This window comes from Mus pahari, chromosome 1 (genome assembly GCF_900095145.1).
Source record: "Mus pahari chromosome 1, PAHARI_EIJ_v1.1, whole genome shotgun sequence".
In the NCBI taxonomy this organism is placed as follows: domain Eukaryota; kingdom Metazoa; phylum Chordata; class Mammalia; order Rodentia; family Muridae; genus Mus; species Mus pahari.
Window position 1 is genome coordinate 169,180,722 of NC_034590.1, and position 22,108 is coordinate 169,202,829.

The following is a 22,108-nucleotide window of genomic DNA, read 5'->3' on the forward strand; positions in this document are numbered from 1 at the left end:
TCCCCCTTCCCCCCACCTCTCACAAACTCGAAAACACACACACACACACACACACACACACACACACACCATCATTCTAGACCTGGCCCAAGACTCTCCTTAGAGACCATTAAGGGAGTTCATGGAAGGGAAAAAGGAGGCCTAAGGTTCATGGGATGGATTTGAGCTTTCCCTTACAGTGGCTATATGTGGCCAACCAGAACCTGAGTACATCTCTCTGTGTTTAACAGGGTGCTCCTGTGATCAGTGACAGGAAGTCACACTCACACAAGGCTGTAGGACACCTATAGTAAAGCAGCCTGAGGGTGGAGAGGTGGGGGGGGAGGGGAGACAAAGGAGAAAGAACCATTTCAGCACCAGGCATGTTTCTGTAGCCAGTGCGGATATGGTATGGAAACATTCAAATGTAAATCATCTGTGGAGGAAAATGAGGACCTGGGAGTAGCCTAGTAACAGAGGCGGTTATTGAAACCACTCGAAGTGTCCTGCGTGCCACAGAATCAAATACGGACTTGCCAGTCAGAGTTGCTCACAGAACCTGGCATTACAGAGATTTAGTCAGCATTTCTGTGGCTGCACAAAAGGAGGCCCCCTCAAGAATGGAAGGAGGTTTAGATGATGCTGTTATTTAATCAGGAATGTCAAACACCGGCCATCATGCTGCAGGCTTTTTAAAGCAGAGAAGCTAGGAAATAAGGGGTGGCTTACAAAGAGTGGGACAATGAATGGCAAACAAAAGGAGGATAATTATTGATCTCCTAAAAGAAATGGGTGCAGGGTGTACTTAGGAAACATACTTTGTCTCTGAAGCCCCCATGTGAGTTAAAATGTATTAAAGGAAACACACAGCCTTTTGTGTGTCAGTCAGATATGAGAGAAAAGGCACAAAAGGAAGCTCTAGAAATCAGCGTTTTTAAAAGGACAAACAAGGAGGCCCAAGCTACAGCAAGTCAAATCGAGGGTCTTCCCTTGCTGTGACCTCCCTGTCCCCAGAGTCTCTGTGCTGGCGCTGGAGTCCAGCCCCAGTTCCTTCCCGTGTGCTGCTCATGGCCTGGTTTGTCAGGTTCCAGCAGATGCACCCTGCCCACAATGCACTCAGAATGTACCCCATGATAGGCCCAAGGCTAAAGAACTCCACATCGTGTGGTGTCTAGCTTACTAGCGCTGAGCCAGGATAAAGTAGTAGTAGGTGAATGGCATCATCTAAAACGGGATCAGCTCAAGTTTAGTACATCTTATAACTCCGAGTTTCCCAGTACCATGGAATAGAAACGGTGAGTGATTCAATGACTAGTTAACCAAAAATTCTTGTTTTCAAAGCTTGGGGTGAGAGTGTTCCTGGACATGTATTTTCCTGCATTCAAGATGGTGGACTCTCCCAGAGACTCCAGGAGAAGGAGGCTTGCCCTGCCTGCCGACCCAGAGCTGTGTTACCCACCGAGGGCTGCAGTTAGCCATAGTGTAGGACCAGGGCTCAGAGCTCCCCAAACCCCACTTCCATAGCACGCTTTTATCACAGTTACTTGCTTGCAATGAAGACATTGTGTATAATTTCATGAGCAGATTGACATTGTTTAAATTTGGGGAATATTTATATTTTAGTTCTTGTTAAGTAGGATTTGTATATTTTCATAAGACAGACTAATGAGAAGCTTGTACTCAGTCATCTAACAATTTTAAAATTTAATACTGCGGGCTGTTTCTAAAGAAAAATAGTCAACCCCAAATAAATATTCCTTAAAGTAAAATAAGGCAGCCCTTTAGTACATGCAAGAAAACAGGATTATTTTTCTCGGTCAGTGAGGATTATCATTAGCAAAAATATTCCACTGGTAGTGACATTTTTTTAAAACTGGTCCATTGTGGCATAGAAAAAACTTTAAAATTTAAAAACTAATATGCAAAGTAAACTTTTCATAAAATAATGTGCAGAGAAGAGAGTTGTGGGTTAATGTAAGAAAGGTAAATTTATTCTATAGAAGCAGAAGGCAGTAGGATGAAAGGAATTCTGGGAGGGATGCACGGGGACTCCCTTTGCCCCCTTCTGCTCCTTAGGGTAGCAATGTTTGTCCACCCACACAGTGCACGTGAGCTCCCACGAACCACACAGTTTACAAATGGCAAGAAGAGGGGTTTTTGTTTTGGTTTGGTTTTGGTTGGTTGGTTTTGGTTTTTGTCTTTTTTGACAAGGTCTCTCTATGTAGCATTGGCTGGCCTGGAACTCAGAGACCTACCCGCCTCAGCATCCCAACTTCTGGGACTAAAAGCATTGTACACCACACCCAGCAGATTTCCGTTTTTCTTTTTTCTTTTCTTTCTTTCTATTTCTTAATAGAATTTTATTGTATATACCTTTAAGGTTCAAAGTATTTTATTGTATATACAAATAAAGGTTCAAAGTATTTTATTGTAAATACAAAGAATTTTATTGTATATACCTTTAAGGTTCAAAGTATTTCTGATGGTAGCAAAATTGTTCTGATGAGCTGATCTCATAATATAACCTATTTATATCATCATGTAACATTTGTATATATATACTGTCTACATGTGTGTGTATATATATACCATCTACATGTGTGTGTATATATATATATATTGTCTATGTGTGTGTGTGTATATATATATATATATACACTGCCTACATGTGTGTGTATATATATATATGTATTTAATATATATTTCATATGTGTTTCATATAAAATTTTAATTGCATTTCATTCTAAAATGACTCATAATAACGACCACTTACTGAGAACAAATCAGTCACGGTTGCTTCCTATAACTTCCTTTGTGTTTCTGTAACATGAAAACGAAGTCACAATCAGGAAGCGTCATAGATGAGACAGGTCTGGGGGGAGGGCAATCTTGCTGAGGTCAGACTTGGAAAGACCTTTCCACAGCAGAAGAAACACTGAAACCACAGAGGCATGCTGAACTCACACTACCTATGAATGTGTGGTGCTCCCAATACAAGAAAGCAAACGGCAAATATGAGGTAGATTTGTGCTGCGTCCTGCCGATTGTTGTTTGCCCACACTCAGATCGGTGTACCGCGTGAGCGTTGGGAATAATTTTATCGATAGTTTCTGTCTGAATCCTGCGTCAGGCTTTCCATGCTGTGATCCAACATCCTCCCAGCGCCTTGTTCTCTCACAACCTCAGGGCAGAGCTCGTATGGTCCGGGGGACCCAAGTGATGTCAGACACAACCTGCTCTGCTCTGTGAGTGAATAAGTCTGACTTTGGTGGGAGTTCCCAGAGGAGAAAGTAAGAATAATCTCCCTTCAGTCGTGGCTCCATGGGCCATTTGGGAGACCAAGTGCTCTTGTGTTACTGGAGACTAAGTTCTCCAGATTTATACTTTCTGCTTCTCCAAATGCCCGTTGTTATCATATCCCATTTGCTTGAAGAACGTTAACTCAGCCGTCTCTTAGACACATGTATCTTTGCGTGAAAAAGGAAAGAAAACCAAATTTGCTTTCTTCATGATTAATGCATTTGTCAAATTCTTCCCAAGAAAAGAAAATTAATTTATTGTGTTTTTTTCCCCGTGAATGCAAATTAAAGCTGTGAAAACTGTTATAGGAAAACTTAGCAGTCTTTTTCTTCTCTTCAGAAATTAAAGCTAACTGATTCAATGTTAGTGAAAAAAAGCTACATTGAAACACAAATTTTAATAACTTGGGTAGAAAGGAATCTTAGACTTCCTAAGACTTTCCTTACATAAGATTCATGTAACTTGAACAGAAAGTCATTAAAATGTAATTTTCTATGGTAGACACTGCATTAATTATTTTGTATGAAAATCTGAAAAGTTGTTAACAAATGTTTGATTTGGTGCACTCTGGGTAGGAGAGTTGTCTATTGATTAGTTAATGATTCCCCAATCCAGTGTCCTAGGCTTAGTTTTGGATGCCTGCTGCCTCTTCCGACCCACTGTGTAGATATTCTGTTAAAAACAGACGTGAGACAAATTGTTCTAACTAGGAAACAATTTTGCCACGTTCATATTGGCAATAGCAAATGTGAATATGCACTTGAAGAATGTTTGGAACCTTTTGGTTTATAGGGCACAGTTTGTGTGTGTGTGTGTGTGTGTGTGTGTGTGTGTGTGTGTGTGTGTGGTGTCTTTAGTAGGAGAAGGCTATTTTAGGATTACTTTATGAAGTTGACCTGTGACTTGTTTCTTCCACACTTTGACATGGTTTTCAGTCACATGATTTTCAGTCTCGACAGGGAGATGGTAAGACAAGGCCTATCCTTGCACTGATGTTCCTACCCACTCAGCAAACCCACCTTTGAGTACTTGTACTGATGAAGTTGAGAGAATCCGAGGCAGTCTCTCCTCTCTGCCATTCCACCACAGCTATGCGTATCTCAGTTTCCACTCATTTGCACAAAGGGAACCAGCAGTGTTGAAGTTGATGAAATGCAAACCATAGGGACAATTTACAGTCATTCTCAAAAGTTAAAGAGGGAGATGCTGTTTGGCGTACCTTATTTCTTCACAGGAGTTTAGAAAGTTATGCATAACATAAGCAATCACTTTATTCTTACATTTGCAATGTTTGCTAATTAATCCCAGAGGTTGGGTTTAACAAGTGCTTCTCTGTGGGAGGCCACTGAGAAAGAGAATCAAGTCCTTTGACATGTCCTGTCTTATTCTAATGGCAGACCAAAGGCTAACAAATCAATAAAATTAAAACCAAATCATAGCCAACATCTTTTGGCTCATGCACCTCTGAACCAGACTTGTTGGGAGAGGGAGAAGCCCCCCGCTGAGCTGGTCAAGTAGTTCAGTCCTGCCCAGTCCTGCTTCCTCTGTACTGGCCTTTGTCAGACATTACTCTAAGAGAAGTGAGCTGGTGGAGGAGACTGGAGGCTTGGGGGATTAACATGTGCCATATTTTTGCACCCACTTTTTTAGTTTCAATCTTGGCTGTATCAGCTCTCTCAAAATGTCAGCAATGATTAGGCTACATTATGGGATAATTAATATGAACTTTTATCTCAAAGCTAATTTTGAGTAATATTGGAACAAAACATATGTCAATATGTTAAAGATGGGAAGTTGAGCAGATTGCTTTTATGTTTTAAAAAAGATGCATTTTTTTTCACTTTTCAGTTTACCTCCCTTTTCAAATGCCAATCCCTATGATAAATGTTTGAGAAAGGTTAAGTAGCCTGTAAAAGAAACAGCATTTGGCGTTGGGTGGCGTGGATCTGAAAATCCTTCTGTGGAACATAGCAAGATTCTCTCGTGATAAGACATTGATGGCTTCAGGGAGCGCAGGAGGCATTCTCTCTAGGCCTGTACGCTGAGGGTGTGGCTGACCCACCCACGACCGAGGGTGTGGCTGACCCACCCACGACCGAATGGTCTCTGGAACTGTCAGAGAGTCTTGTGGCCCATTGCTCATAATCAGTCATTTTTCTCAATCCAGTACTTGTCTGGAGGAATAAAAACACGTGGTTTGCCCTTTCCCCCTCCAAGAAAGCAAACAGAAGTAAGATGTAATTAGCCTAGAGTGTGTGCGCTCAGGACCCTGCTTCCGTTTTGATTATGATAGTGTTAAGTGACCAGATGGAAAAACGATCACTGTTATAAGTGTCTCACTTGTTAGCTTTTAAGAATCCTCCTTTCACGTTGTTTTGTGGGGAAATGATAAATAAAATCACTCCCACTCTTCCGTTAAGCTTCGTCTTCTTAGATGCAGTGCCCCTAGAATATAATATTAAATTCTGTCTCTTTGTTAAAATCGTCTTGCCCTCTAATTATGGGAACGCATCCGCCACTGTGCCAGCGTCAGAGGCAGCTGGGTGGCGAACTGGCCCCTTGCCCAGACCTGGGAGCAAGCCTAATTTGAAAACCCTTTACAGAGCACCACTGAGCCCACAGCTCTCATCGACCGCTGATCGTGAGCGCTTCCCTTTACTGACCTGAGAGTGTTCTTCTAATCCGGTGCCAGTTGAGGCAATTACCAAAGTAGGTAGATGGCATCCAAGGTGAATCTGCCTCATAAAGAGGGCAGACCAGGCCGAGTCTCCCACAGGTGACATTTGGGCTCCCTCCTCTTCCCGGCCAGAGCTCTGTAAGGACTCAGGCACCAACATGCCAGCCTCCTCCCAACACTTAACTCATTCATTGATTCCATGTGAGGAACCTGTGGCGGGCAAAGTGCCTCTCCTGTAGGGGGCGCTTGCGAGTAACAGCATGTCCCCAGCAGGGACTCTGAACCCCAGGCCTGAGAACTCACCTCATGCCTGGAGATACCTAGACATAAACACTGGGCAGCGTTTATCCCTCTGGATATCAGAAAGTTCCAGATCAAAGACAAATCCTCTTTGATTTACAACTTGAAAGTTCCCCATCAATGCTGACTCTGTGACACATCTCAATCCATAGTTGCCCAAAGGCCACCTCTATTGTCCTCAAGACAAAGCACAAGAAAATGATGCTTTTCTTTCCATCAGAAGGGTCAGGGTTTAGGGGAGATACACAGCCAGACGCTCAAAAGTGCTTCAGGGAGTGGAAGTTTCATTTCCCCATGCTCTGTGAGGCTGAAGGTCAGTCATCTTGTAGAGTTACCAGGAGAGCTCAGACTGGGTCCTGAGAGAGTCCCAGGCATCCGAGTCAGGCTTACAAATCGATTTTGAGAAATGGCCAGGCTTACAAATCGACTTTGAGAAACAGATGGCCCGGCTCTGCTTCTCTCAAGCAATGGTTTGTCGAGGACCTATAGACACCTCAGTTCTTGTTAAAAGTGCCTTTGGCCTTTATCTAGAATACCTTTGGGTAAGGTCTAAGCACTAAGATTTATAATGACATTGATAGGAAAATCATGATTTCCTGTAATGATCTCCCTCCCAGTTTCACCAAATGCTGGAAGTGAGGATTTGACCTGAGTTCAGTTAGAGTCCACAAGTTTGCTTTACTAACACAGTTTATTAAAAATAATATTTAGACTATATAAATAGCCGTGCGTGTGTAGTTTTGTCTGTTTTAATGTGGCAGTCTTTTAAAAAGTTGGTGAGGTACTCCACAAATGCTGTCTAACTACCGTGTCCTTGTCTTACTTAGGGTCTCCACTGCTGTGAAGAGACTCCATGACCAAGCCAAATCCTATAAGTGACAACATTTAATTGGGGCTAGCTTCAATGCAGAAGGACCTGAGAGTTCTACATCTTATTCTTAAGTCAAACGGGAGAAGACCAGCTTCCCCCTCCCCCCACCCGTGGCTAGGAGGAGAGTCTTCAAGCCCACCACCACAGTGACACACTTCCTCCAACAAGGCCACACCTATTCCCAACAAGGCCACACCTCATAGTAGTGCCACTCCCTGGGCTAAGCACATACAAACCACCACAGTTGAGGTCACCCCACACCACCTGGACTTTCAGCTGGAATCGAAATCTTAGACAAGTCTATGAGCTGAACCAGTTCTACAGAAAGCGTCTGTATAGGCCCTAACTTTTTGTACAAACCTCTGAGAGAGGGAACAGGAACAGAGAAGCTGAGGGATACAGGAGAAGCTGAGGGATACAGGAGAAGCTGAGGGATCGAGTAGGGAGACAGAGCCCGCGTGGGATTGCCAGGGTTGGTTTGTAAATCAGCGGCAGGCTCCAGGACTATTCATCGAGAGCCCTTGCTAGGGCTTTGGCACCAGCCCAGTGTGGCAGTTGTTTCTGGTTTCTGTCGATCTTGTGCACACAGCCACAGACACTGAAACCTGTTCAGCTGTGATATAGACCTAAAGACGGAGCCGAGAGCTCCGTCTGCAGCCCTCCCTGCCTAAGTGAAGTCTGCCTGGTCCTTGGGGCTCCTCATCGGGGAAGCACAGTGGCACTTTTAGATCATCACCCCCAGGCCACCCCCACTGACAGCCTGAGCCACAGCCATGCCGACGCTGTGTCCTCCTTCCGTTCCCACCCTGCCCTCAGTGGCACCGGGGAACCGAGACTTGCAGTGGCAGATCACCTCCCTAGCAGCACCCAGCTCTGTGACACCGTTCTCTCTCCCTTCACTGTTTATTGTCTGTCTATGTAACAGAAAGGCTGGGACATAAAAGTGTACCATCCTTATAGCCAACTTATTCCCAGTCGAATAAATGTAAAGAATCAGACAGCCACAAAACTAAACCAACAAAGCCCCCCAAAGAGAGACCCAGCCGGCTCCTTGACCACTGATGTCTGGCTGAGACCTAAGCATTAGTTCAGAACTCATGCAGTCGTTCCAGCTGGATCTTGATGTACAGTCCTGGTTCTTAACTAACAAGACCAAATGTTCACTTTTGGACAAATCCTTGAACCCACCAATCCCCCGACTTCCCTGTGTCCCTGTGGCCTATTCTGTTGTCACATGGTAGCATGTGTGAATGGGAGAGGACAATATCTGGAGCCTTTTGCCAGTGACCTCCTAAAGAAAGTGAGCTGGAGTCATACATGAGAAGAGCCAGAAGTAACCTTAGAACCAACTCTAACTCCCTCCCAAGAGAAATAGTGCTAGGGAGGCTCTGAGTTGTAAGCCAAGGAGCACATTGGAAGCCACAAACTCAGCGGGTTAGAGTTGCTTTGGGACGTGGGGGGTTCCTTACTACAAACACAATCAAGTCCCACGGGCTGTAACAGCCACTTGTGGACCAGTCCTTAGGGAGCCTGTGACCACCCTGTCCCTGCCTCTCTGGTGTTCCAGTCCTCTGCACTACCAGACTCCTCACTGCATCCTCCTCCTCCTCCTCCTCCTCCTCCTCCTCCTCTCCTCTCCTCTCCTCTCCTCTTCTCTCCTCTCTCTGCCGTGGCCTCTTCTCCTCCAGTGCAGAGCATCTCGCTCCCCAGACCTGCCTCTGGTCCAGCCCAGGAGCACAGGAAGCTGTCCTTGCCAGTGACCATTAAGATCTTCTCCTGCCCAGTTGATACCAGGACCAGATCCATCCCACCCTCTGTGCTGTTCCTGCCTCCAGGGGTCAGACCTCAGAACGGCTGTCTGACTAAAGATGAGGGCCGCTTCTCTCTCCATGGCCCAGTCTCACTGGCTCAGATTTTGACACTAAACAACAAGAGGTGGTATTGCTCTCCATACCAAGTCTTCAGGCCGACCCACACAAACAACCCCTTCTACACCTGTACTTCCCACCAGACAAGCCCCTGAGATGTCCCCAGGTCACTGTACCTAGGCCACACAGCCTAGCTGATTCCTCTCTATCATATGTTCTCCACAGTGTTGGGATGCATAGACATCCAGGCCAGAAAGCCAGGGGTCACCTTTGGATCCACCCAGTCTTCTTCCTCTCAGGTATTCCTCTAGAATCCTGACCCACCTCATGCTCAGCACTGCTGTTCCCTCTCTGACTTAATAAAAATAGCCACTGCTCCCGTGTGCCCTCCATGCCTCTCAGTGACTTAAGGCATTCTGAAGCTCTTTTCAGCTGGCAAATTAAAAACGCATGTGAGACAGTTAGCACACCCAGGAGCTCTTTCATCTTTGCCCCAGCTTTGAACAACCAGCTACTGCACATTGCCTGTGCCATACCCTCCGAGCATGTCAATCAACTTGACATGTACTACGTCACTCACATTTGCATGCATTGATACACTGATGGGACAATGCCTGGTTTATTATGAGCGTTTGATCAATGGCAGCAGAGTGTTGTTTTGTGCCTTGTTGTGGCTGTTGTTACCCTTGACATCAATTAGTGCCTCTGACCACACTATGAGTGTTTGTTTTGTTCTTCTCTTTTGGCTCAAAATCCTGCAGTTGATGCCTAATTTGAAGCTATATATTTCTTCTTTTGCCACAAAGTGAACAGAGCCGGAGCCCCATGATCAGGGGCAGGGTGATTGGGTCCCTGCACCCCACCAGTTGTGTGAACTGAACGAGTCACTTCCCACTTGCGCTTCTTGGGCCATCTGTTTAAACTGGAATAAAAATAGCTTCATGACCCACTTCAACAGAATGGTCTTGAGGAGCGTTACAGAGGCTGGGCGAGAAAACGTGCTTATCTAAGAAACTGCCAGTTAATCATTGCCCTCATGTGAAATAAGTGACATGAATCTAAGCAATGCGCTCTCCATGGGATGCCAATGGTGTGCCATTATCAGTAATCTCGGCTACTTTCATGCTTCTTACTGCAGGGGCACACTCACTAATGTATGGGCACACTCACTAATGCACTAGCACACTCACTAATGCACTAGCACACTCACTAATGCACTAGCACACTCACTAATGCACTAGCACACTAATGCATGGGCACACTCACTAATGCATGGGCACACTCAGTAATGCAGGGGCACACTTAATAATGCAGGGCATATTCCCTAATGCACAGGCACACTCACTGATACATAGGCACACTCCCTAATGCATGGGCACACTCCCTAATGCACTAGCACACTTCCTAATGCACAGGCACACTCCCTAATGCACAGGCACACTCAGTAATGCAGGGGCATGCTCCCTAATGCAGGGGCACACTCAGTAATGCACTAGCACACTGCCTAATGCACTAGCATACTCACTAATGCATGGACAGTGCACACATGTCACACAAGCCTCACAAGCACTGTCGCTGCTCTCGAGGTCCATCCATGAGAACTGAATGCCGTATCAGGTCACTGCTCATGCCATCTCAGTATGTGCTGTCTGTGAGTCTTCCAGTCTGCCTTTCTGTGTTCTCCCCCTTATCTGGCATCCCAACTTAGAATCATACTTGGTTTTGAATGCATGCATGCATGCATGCATGCATGCATGAATGAATGAATGAATGAATGAATGAATACTACCAAAAGACATCATCACAACTATACAATTCCAGTGCTTTCTCTGTTCCTTGGTATTTGGCTTGAGACTTTTCATATGAAAGTGGTGATGGTGATGATGGTGACAAGGATGGTAATGATGATGGTGATGATGATGATGACTGGCATTTCTTTTACATTGAAGACAACATCATTTTCTCCCTATCTTTCCTCCTCCAAATCCCTATATACCCCTCCTTACTCCCTTTCAAATTATTCATGTACTCCTTTAACAGTTGTGTACACATATATATAGTGATTATACATATATAATCACTATATATAACCTGCCCAGTCTGTTTAATGTTACTTGTATTTATGTTTTCATAGCTGATTAGTTGGTATTGGAGAACTAATATGTTCTTCCCTGGGGAGGACTGTTTCTCCCACTCAGCATTCCTTAGCTGCCTGTAGCTCTTTGTTGAGGCGCTGTGGTCTTTCCTACATCCACTTTGGTTCATCTACCTTTGTTCTTGTTCAGCTCATGCTTATGCTGTAGCTTCTAACACAGACACAATCTCAGAGCAAACTCTCTGACCTCAACCTCTTACAACCTTGCTGTTTCCTCTTCTAAAATGTTGCCTGTTTTGAGTGCTGAAGTGTTTTGTAGATATATCCATTGGGACTGGGCTCCACAGCTCTGCCTTTTGATTGGCTGTGGTTTTCTGTAGTGGCCTCCTTCTGTTGCAAAGAGAAGTTTCTGTGATGAGGGCTGAGGGCTACACCCCTGTGGGTACAGCTTACAAAACATCCTTGCATACATAGTTTCATTTGGTTGAGAAATACTAAAATACAACTCTTCTACACAGTGCAAAGTCAAACATAGCAGTAGTTACAATGTTGCCATTTTTCAGTTTCTTAGCTAGTGATAAACACTTCAAAATTTAGGATGACTACTCTTAAAATGAAGAATATCATGTATTAGGATTGTTATTTTGTTTGAGATCTTAGTCTAATTTGTTTTGAGACAGAATATTATTATGTAGGCTAGAGTGACCTAAACCTCACAGTATTCCTGCCTCGACTCACAAAGTGCTGCACAGAAGCAGGGTATCTCAATTGAGGTTCTGTACATGTCAGGACTCTAAAAATAAAAATTAAAAGAACCAAGTAAAATTTCCGATGAGAAATGGAGGAAGCCCCACTTGCTAAGCATCATGGGATTTCACTTTAAATCATGATTTGAAAAAGTACTTTCCAGCCAATGAGGGATCGGATAATACGAAGTCCAGGGTATGCCCAGCAGTGTTACAGAATACTGGAAAAGGTATCCATGGGATTTGCAGCATTACGTTTTCTATAATTAAACACAGTATCTATAAATGAAATTATAGAATATTATTATGTGTTAAATGCCAAACAAAATTTTATAAACAGAATACAAAGATCACTTAAACACTTGCATCTGTGGGAGTTAGTCATTTTTAGTAGGTGAAAGGAAACATTTCTTTAAGCTCTCAGACAAGGATTACGGATCCATTTGTCATCCCAGTGTCTGGAGCACTTGCAGTATTGCAGTTTTTATTTAACAATGTAATCTTTGGAGTTTTGCCTAATAATGACTTCACTGGTGCTAGCCTTCCAAAAGATAGATTAAAATGGAAATGCATATTTTCTAATTATGCATCCAGCCATGGCCGAGTATTGGCAAACCAGGCCATGCTGAATGTCCAATGGAGTCTGCACAATGGCAAGAGTGTGTGTGACATCAAAGTTTCCCAAAGTCACTTTCTTAATTATGTGAAGGATCGCCCAGGCTCTGAGCGCAAGTATGGAGCTATATAGAATCAGAAGGAAAACATTTAAACATCCCAGCATGGTATTTCCATTTAAATCTGATTACAGTGAAATAAAACTGTAGCCATTAAAGGTTTAGAAGAACTACAAATACAAGCAGTAAAAGAAGACAGATAGTAAATGAGGTGGTAAAACATTTCAGCGGGGCACACAGTTTATAGCACTCATTCCGTCTTCCTGAAGCAGACTGCGCAATTCACTACAGACCCTGCACCGTTCTCTGAACTCCACTTAAACCTGCAATTAACCTTTCACGCCTAATGAAGCTGTTTTCCTGGAAAATTAAAATATATGGTGGCGCTCACTCTTACACAGACCTGGGCGGAAAGCACTTCAAAATGAACGGCTCTTTCAAGGCTTCTGAACAAACACAAAACGGAAGTGCAACGTCTATGTGTGAGGCTGGAACCCTCCTTCCAAGGCAGTTCCATTTGAAGTGCAATATTTTATTACTGTACTTATTAATTGTTTTGCATAATTGTAAAGAAACATGCATCAGTAGCTTTGTGATTAGATTGTTACTGCCAGAGTCTCCTGTTACCCCTCAGTTCCACTGGGGAAAACCAGGGTTTTACAAACAATAACTAAACTCCTGATGTGTCCCTCGTGCTTGGAAAAGATGCATTTGCCAGTTGAGGGTTGATTATCAGCTATTTATGCTCCATTCCCTTCTGGGCGTGTTTGCAGGAGCTTACAGAGAGGTGAAGTTCTCAAATTTTAGGAAGCAAGTATAGTTCGGATTACAGCTAAGTGTAACCTTAGCACACGTTTCTACCCACTTGTCAAATAGCCGTGGTAACTTTTGTCAACCAACACTGTGACTGCCAAACCAAGCCCATTTACTGAGGGAAATTCTGATGAAGTCTTCCACTTCCTTCAAAGCTCATCCCTGCCTGCATGACCCCAGGCAACCCTGGAAACACCAGGAGGTCATGGGAGGCAGGAGAAAGGAAGACATTCTTGCATACATGGATTCAACTTGGAATATAAATTATCTGTCACAGTGTCGGGTGTTTAAGAATTAGAAATACAAAGAGCTAAGGCTTACAGTAAATATTTAAACCCTAGCATTTTTATTGAATCTATGGGTATATATTGATGTACATTCTGCTAGCCTGCAGTGTTGGCATGTCACCATGACATGGTAAATGAAATTCCTTTAGACCGCCAGTCTAAAATAATGAATCGTTCCCACAGTTAATTGTATTGCCTTGATAACAAGGAACTATCGAAGGCCTAGAGAACACAAGAAGTGGATTTCATCGGATGATCTGTGTGACATTTTGAAAAATGATCCTCTGGGCGGGGGGTTGGGAGGGGGCTGGTTTTAATAGAACTCTAGTGGCAATCAGCATGTGCCACTACACAGGATCTGATGGCACACTTCCTCCCCTGGTCATTTCAGGAAAGGCTCTGACAGGAGAAGCTCCTGGCTCTCCACACTGGGCAACAGACCGCACAGTGGGGATCAGCAAAGTGGGGGTGGGGGTGGGTCGGCACAGTGGGGGCGGAGGGGGGTCTGCACAGTGGGGGTCGGCACAGCGGGGGTGGGGGGTCGGCACAGTGGGGTGGGGTCTGGCACAGTGGGGGTCGGCACAGTGGGGGTCGCTCAGAAGCTGTGTCTGCCTAGTTTGCTTATCTCTCTCTTCAAGGCCATTGTGGATCTGAAACCACAATCTGCAGCATGAAGACTAGCGAACGACAAGCGAACATTCTTGTGTCTGGATTGCAGAGTGTTGAGTTGTGGGAGCTGTAAACAGGTTAACTATAAGTGCGGGGTCTGTGCAGCTGGTTGGGGTTAGCTTTCCCTTTTTCTAGTTGTCTTGTGCTGGAGCTGAAGACAAGACTTAAGTAGGCGGCCCCGCTACTCCTTAAGCCCTAAGGGACTGGAAGGATAGTCATTGCTGACTTTGTGAGCAGTCTGGCATGTTGCTCGCTGGCATCTTGGGCTGCTCCTTGAAGCCCATAGGCTGTTTTCTGAACCAGCAGCTGATGATAGCCTGGGCTGTTTTAATTTAGCATCTGGATATTGTCTACATGTTTAGCCTGTGCCCTAGCATGCATTAGGAGACAAGGAAGAGATAACATCCTTCCCTTAAAAAGCTACTAAATTGGCTTTTCTCTTTGTCGTTTAATAAAAGCAGATTCCTTTAAATAACAAAGAATGGCAAGGCTATTCTAGAGATTAGGCCTCCCCAGAGGCTACATGTGTTCACTACAAAATTCGGGAAGATGGGCCTGTTTGCATCTTCCTCACATTTGCAGACAGGTAGGATGAAGACTTGGCATCCTCTGGGTTGTTCTGGTGATAAAAAGTTTACCATACATCAGAGAGGAAGAAATGCACAATTAGAAATAAAATCCCTTCGTTTGACATTCAAGAAGCACAAACATAAACAATTATTGTGATCTTTGCCCTGTTCATAATTATGAAATTATGAGTTCCTGATGGGCCACTGGCCATGAAATCTGGTAAGGGATCCATGCTTAACCCTGAATGAAAGTATCATTTAACCTATACAAAGCATAAAAGTGACCCCAGGTGTCCTCTATAACTACACAGGGTAGACGCTTCAATATTCTATCCAAGGACTCCCAAGCCTTCCAGCATGCTTGGTGCTGTTCATATAGAGCCTAAACATGGCCCATTGCTCGTTCGCATAGGAAAGCTCAAAAAGCTGTCAAGTTAAAAGTTAGCATGGCTTTCAATTTTATTTGAATACTAACTAAAATGTGGTATATGGTTTTTCAGTTCATTGTGTTCCCAGGATTCAGGGTCCTGGGTAAACAGGGAATGCTGTGAGAGACACTGCTTTCATTAGGCTTTGGATATCATATACCCCCCACATACAAAGACACATAAATTAGCAGAGGATTTTCTATCCTGGCATCAGAAGCTTTTTAACCTTACCCCTGGTACCACATCTGCTATGAGGAACAGCATTTGGAGCTTCATGTAAGAGCTCTGGCATGACTTCATATTTGGATATAGTAATAGTGTAAGTGGTCTCTGACCAGAGTAAAAGAGTCATCTGTTATTCCTCATATTGGCTGTCTCTGGAGGAGTTGGTGCCAGGAGTGACCTAGCAGGAAGTTGTAAATTATGAGAGAAGTATGCCAGGAGACCTGAGGAAAGTTGAGATCTGTTCCATCTGAACTTTCAGTGAGCACAACCAAAGGCTATGCTTTTTAAAAATTAAATTAAAGCCCTTTACATCCACAAGTTAAAGAAATAAAGTATTGACCGTGAGTAAACCCTACAACACAATTCATGGCACTGCACAAGTTCACATGTGTTTGTCAACGGACAAGAACATACTCATTTTAAGTGTGAGCCAGTATTATGTCTATAAGCCTCAGGGTGATACTAAGATTCTGAAAGGTGGTTGCTGTGAGCTATAATTTCTTCTCTATCCAACCATAGCTGTTCCTCCATCCACACCTACTGCCACCAGATGTCCTTGAGTTTATTTCCCTTCTAAACAGAACATGTCTTGTCAGGAGCTCACTACATTCCTTCTCTGACTCTGCTTCCCTGTGTAGAGAAGCCCATTTATCTCTCTCCATTGTTCAACATCTTAAGCTGGGTAGTCAGGTCCTCTGGTCATACTCCCATGCTCAGCTTTCAGATTTGCATATTCAGGTGGGTCAAAGACTACCAAAATCTACTTGGAGGGGACCCAATGTGCCAAGGACCAGCCTCTGCTTGGAGAGGGGTTCTGAGAGAAGGGGTGTCTGGGAGAGGTGAAACAAATGACACGAAATCAAATCATGGGTCCATGCTGACAGCCTGTGCTCTGCTGGAAATGGCTCCCTAGAGAGCTCTCTGTAGAAAGCTTTCTACTCAAGACAGCTCTCTATAGAGGCAGCTCTCCCTTGCTAGAAAAAAATTCTAAAAGCTCTCTGGATGGCACATGAGTTTTCTGACCAAAGTCAGAAAAGTTGCTACAAAGAAATTCTTGGATTTTTCCGACCAAGTCAGAAATCCTCTTAGAAAAATACTAAAAGTAATTCTTGGGTTTTCCAATCAAAGTCAGAAAGCCAGGAAAAATTCTAAAAGGGTTTTGTTAGCTCTCCAAACAGTTCTTTCTGGATAGCTGCTAGAAAACACTCTAAAAGAGCTATGCTAGCTCTCCAGGCAATTCTCGGGACTTCCAGCCAAGGTCAGAAATTGTGTTAGAAAAAAATTCTAAAAGAGTTGTGTTCACTCTCCATGGATTTTCCAATCCAGAAATCTCCAGACAGCTCAGCTCTTGCTAAAAAAACATTATATAAAAGAACTGTCATCACTCACTGATAGCTCACCTCTCACAGAACAAGAGCCCAGTCTTTTATTTCATATCCATTCAGTCATTTACACATTCAGACCATCCCACAAATCATGACCTTAGCCCCCGATTTTTAGACAGCAAGTACTTTTTGTTTTAAACGTTGCAAATAAATTTAGAGACCTGCCTGCCTTTGTAATACAACAAACATAGCTGGGATCCCATCCCAAGAATACCATTCTGACCATGCCTGGACCTAAATTTAAATTCCCTTTGTCCCAGGTTGACCTTGAACTCAGGAATCTGCCCACATCTGTACCTTTTCTGACAGGCTGGCTCATAGTGCAGTTGCCTCTGTTTTTCTAGGTATGTGAAGGCCCTCATATAACTCACATTACATCTTTATACTTTGCATAGTGAGAAACTGTATATCTTGGAACTCATGTTTTCAGAGTTCTTTCCCACAGCCTCAAGGGCTGTCCTGAGGTCTCAGTGTTTACCTTTTTGCTGAGGCATTCGCCACATTCTCACCTCCCAGACTCTGCTGTCCCTGATTATCATGGAGTAGTTGGCAGGTAGGACACTCCTCAAAGGAGGGAAATAAAGTAATATATACAAATAAGCCTTCTGCCTACAGCAACCATTGGCTCTCATGGAGGCCCACGTCCTGCTGGCTCTGTTCCAGGGGTAGGCACCATGTGGTTCTGTTCTCCCTTACATGGCCAAGGAGGACTTAGCATCAACCTCTGATGAAGGCCTTCTAATGGATGACCATCCATAGGACCTCCTTTGTCCCGTGGTTATTTATTAACATTTTATTTTCTGTTCAGAAAGCCTTGAGGTCTGTTCCTGCCAGATTGTATTTGGAACCTATGTAGAATAAATTGATCCAGGAGAATAGGATAATTCAATATTATCTTGTGTGGGGTAATATCCAAAACAAAGCTCTTCCTTGGGAAGCAACCCCTGAAGATGCCCATAAGGATCTAAGGACTGGATCAGCTCACTTCAAAGTCAATTCTCTAAGACTTTGGGGTCCTTCTGTCAGGTCTTAAACAAAGCTAAGCAGTCCAGCTCTGAGGCAAAGGATGGGGATTTTAGAGTTCCTTTTGCTTTACTCAAGAATTATAGGACTCTGCAGAAAATAAATAAAGCACAGTGCTTGCCAGGAAGAGAGAATGATAATTTAGTCCTGTACAGGAAATTTTGGGGGCAAGAAAGCAATCTATTCAACAATGTGGCAGCTACATGGTATGCAGTGGTGGAAAGCCACAGACCTCAAGTGATAATCTTGTATTACTGTTCACTTTTTCCAGAAACCTAACTGTGATCTAAGCTTCTTTTAAAAGGCACATCTAATGAGTTTTGTTTATAGAGGCAAAATCAAAATAGCAACCTTGAAGTGTCCCATTCTATCCAGAACAAACCTGCCTTCAAAAACATAAATAAGGCAAGAAGTAGTGTGAGCAGCTGGCTGTCATGTTTCCCAGGCTCTGACTCGGTTGTACAGTGTTTCACTCAGTTTCTTGTTGTTCTTCTGTGTGTTGTTCACTGCTAGATCATCAGTAAGGACCTATTTCATGCTGGATGTGTTAACATCACCCAAAACCACCTCCATCCACCCGGATATGTCTGTGCGCATCTAAATACCTTTCTTCTTTCTTTCTAGGCCTTGCTATCGCCAGTGCCCTGATAGACATTTCACAGCAGAAGCCTTCTGATAGTAAAGACAAGACTTCCGGAGTCCGCAATCGGAAGCATCTCTCCACACGTCAAGGAACTTGTGTCTGAGAATGGAAACCAGCTCTGTACTGTGTGTCGGTTTACTTCACAAATGGCTTCCGTTAAAGCTGCTCTGTGGCCTTGGGTCTCACAGAGAATAATGTCCTATGATCCAGGGCCAGGTACAGTTCCCTCTAAGTGGGCAATGTCCCAAGAGGCCAGAGACTGCCAGTCAGGGTTTTTTAAAGTAACAGTATTGAGGGTCACAGTGATAAAGTCAGTTTTTATGGCTCTCTTAGGCTGAGAGCTAACATAACCTGGTATGAAAAAAAGATGTATATTGTTTCTTAATGCAGATGGAAATATGTAATTCATATAAATCAACTGTTTATATCCCAAGACTTTAAAGAAAGACATTTTATAATGCTTGAATGATGAGAAATGTACAGTTTTCTGCCTCGTTAGCAAACTTAGAACATTGGCATCAGAGTAGAAAAAGAACAAGTCCTGGCAGCTGTGATTGCCGTTTTGTCTCCTTATAAAAATGAAAGCAAGGCTGTAGGTCACGTGTTTAAATTCTCCACGTGACCACGTGGTCTCCAGAGTCAATTTGAGAATGTAACAATGTTAAACTAATAGGAGTGTAGAGCACTGTGTCAGGAAGTTTGTCAGAATTCTGAGCAAGGCAGAGAGACACTCGGGAAGCGACAGGCATGGAGGAGGCTGCCTGGCGATTAGTGTCCCCTCCTTCCAGAAGCAGGTCCAGCTTGATAGCCTGAAGAGCCAAACCCACCATTCAGTAGCAGAGCTTCTGGTCCACGCCATGATGCTTTGGTGCCCTGGGTCAGCGTGCCAGGCTGGAGCGGTTCCTATGAGTCTGCACAAGAGTGTGTCACTTTCTTCCAGCTTCCGTCTATTTGCCACTTCTTATTCACAAGTGTTACAAAATGTATTTTAAAAGGTAACACTTTCCAAGTTCCCTGCTACCAACTTCTTCCTGTAGAATGCAAGCAGACAAGAGCTGGGTCCAGCAAGCCTCAGCAAGATCCCCATCTGCAACACAGTCATGTGGTGCTGTGAGGAGACTGAATTCTAAAGACAAATTCATTGCTGGGCATGTCCAAAACATCCCTATTGACACAAAGCCTTGGATAAGAGCAGAGAGGAAAGCCAAACGTGGTAGCTCTCTCATGGAACTGTGAGAGCTGACATCAACAGCAGCTCACTGATGCTCACGCAATCTGGAGCGGCCCTGGCTGACTTCAAGGTGACTACTGGAGACACAAGAACAATGTACAAGAGTCCTGAAGCTGCTGCATTCTCTGTAGTTTTGTTTAACACGAAAGTCATTCCACCTAATCAATGTTAAGTACAGTATACATACTTTTCATGTTCTTTGGAATTCAGGAAGGTAATGACACTTTACAGTTAATGCCTAGTTACTGCATGCCATGGTTGTACAGTCACAGAATATGACCCTATTGCAATATTGAATATTTATTTCAAATGCCATGTATACATAGCTTAATTTGATGAGGATAGAATGTAATATGTAAGAGAAATGACCACAGACTATGTAGTTGCATCTTATAAAGCATAGTTAGGTTGCATCTAACCATGACTGTCTTATTTTGATAACTAGCCTTTTGGATATAGCTTATATTCCTTATGTTGGCATGATAGTTCTACTCTATTTTCCATGCACTCAAAATCCGATGAATTTGTAGAGTAGTTTTAGTAATTTTCTCTACAGCCTGTGGGGTTTGGGTTGGGGAGGGGGTGATGGTTGTTGGTACTTCCCAGGACATATTCTCTCAGAAAACTAATTGAGCCGAATTTGTGAATGTCTCCTAAAAACAATCAAGTAATTTGATTAGCTTCTTTTGGACACTTTACATGTTGATTTCCCCCATGAAATTGGCAGCATTGGTCCTGTAAAGAAATAGTCATTGAAAAATGAAGGAGTTGCACAGTTTGTTTAATTGCCAACGAGGAAGGTAGACCAGACCTGTGGAGGGGCTGTCAGGCCTCATCCACTGTGAATCCCCCAGGTTCTTAAAACTTTAAAAATTTTTGAATTTTAGATAATTATGGAATTAATGCAATGTCACACACTACCGTTAACTCTGTGGCCAATTATGCAATATATTCTCAGCTTATAAAGCTTTTTACTGGAAATAAAATTCTTCACCCCTGGGTGAAGTGAACCAAAAACACCTCATTCTCTGTGCCTTCCTCCTCCCTCTGCACATCCTAAATGCAGATTTTTTTTTTTTTTTAAACAAAGTTAGAAGCTCAAATGATTGGTTCTCTTGGAAACCTTTTTAATGGAATTCTGAACACTTCAGCATAGAATGACTCAGGAAGGGACCCCTCAGCATGCAAGCTCTCACTCTGCCAAGTATGCACACTTTCAGACTTTCAGTTGACTGGAATGGAGTTTTAAAATTAACTTGGGAACATAATTTGGACAACAAGAAAAGTCCTGGTGAAAACACAGTGTGCTTGTGTTTATGAGTTGTTGTGGTAAATTTTAAAGAGTTAAGATGCTCAGAGGGAGTAGAAAGCTAAGTTAGTGATAAGCACGGAAAAGTGATCTATATCGTAGTGTATTGTTAATGTGATAGAGTGTGTGTGCATGTGTATGAGTGTGAGAGTGCACATGTGTATGAGTAGGTGTGTATGCACGTACATGCATGTGAGAGTGTGTGTACATGCACTTGTGTGTGAGTGTGAGTGTGTGTGTGAGAGTATTGTATACATGCACTTATGTGTGCATAGGTGTGTGTGTGTGTGTGAGTACATGCACATGTGTGTGCCTGTCTGCATGTGTGAATGCATGTGCATGTATGTGCAGAGCCAGAAGTTGACTTCAGGTATCTTCCTCAATCTTCATTTACTTGATGTGATCCAATTTGATTTGTGAGCCTGGAGGCTTCTGGTTTCGGCAGTTAGCTGGTGAGCCTCAGGGATCTCCTTTCTGTCTCCCCAGTGGACTCTGGAGGATTGAACATGGGTCCTCAGGCTTGCATGGCAGCACACAGTGAGCCACCTCCCAGCCCTCTCTGTCCTGTTGTATTCAATAGGAAACATTAATGAGAACATCTGTACAATCAATCCTCGCTGTGCATTCCGACATCTCATCTCCATTGGGTGTTCGTGAGTCAGAGGTGCCTATGTAACGGCCAAGGCCCCTGCCATGAGGTCATTTAGAGATTGTCTGCCTGTGTCTGTGTGTGTGTGTGTGTGTGTGTGTGTGTGTCTGTGTTACTGGAGAAGTTTTGAAGTGAAGTTTTGAAGTCAGGCCTAACTTAAAGGGAGAAACACTTCCCACTGCAGAGCTGTTGACATCCTCAGAGATGGCTGGTCTAATCACGGGGCGGTCCAGTCGGCTCTTGTGGATCCATCTACTAATTTCATGCACCTTTTCAAGTCAAGTATATTTGTTCAAAAAAAAAAAAAAAGTCCTGTGCTTCTGGAATTTGGAGATTTCTAACCCAGCCTGGCACTTGGAGCAACAGA

General features: G+C 43.6%; 1 protein-coding gene across 2 annotated transcripts in view; it reads left to right on the forward strand.

Moving 5' to 3' along the window:
* The window catches only part of Atrnl1 (attractin like 1), a 518,026-nt gene extending 497,226 nt beyond the window's left edge, over positions 1-20,800 (forward strand). For both annotated transcript variants that reach the window (XM_021219342.2, XM_029541782.1), the window contains one exon: positions 18,534-20,800. In XM_021219342.2, coding sequence (XP_021075001.1) covers positions 18,534-18,655 — 122 coding nt within the window. In that variant the 3' untranslated portion in view covers positions 18,656-20,800. The remainder of the gene's footprint in view (positions 1-18,533) is intronic.
* Positions 20,801-22,108: the final 1,308 nt, after the last annotated feature.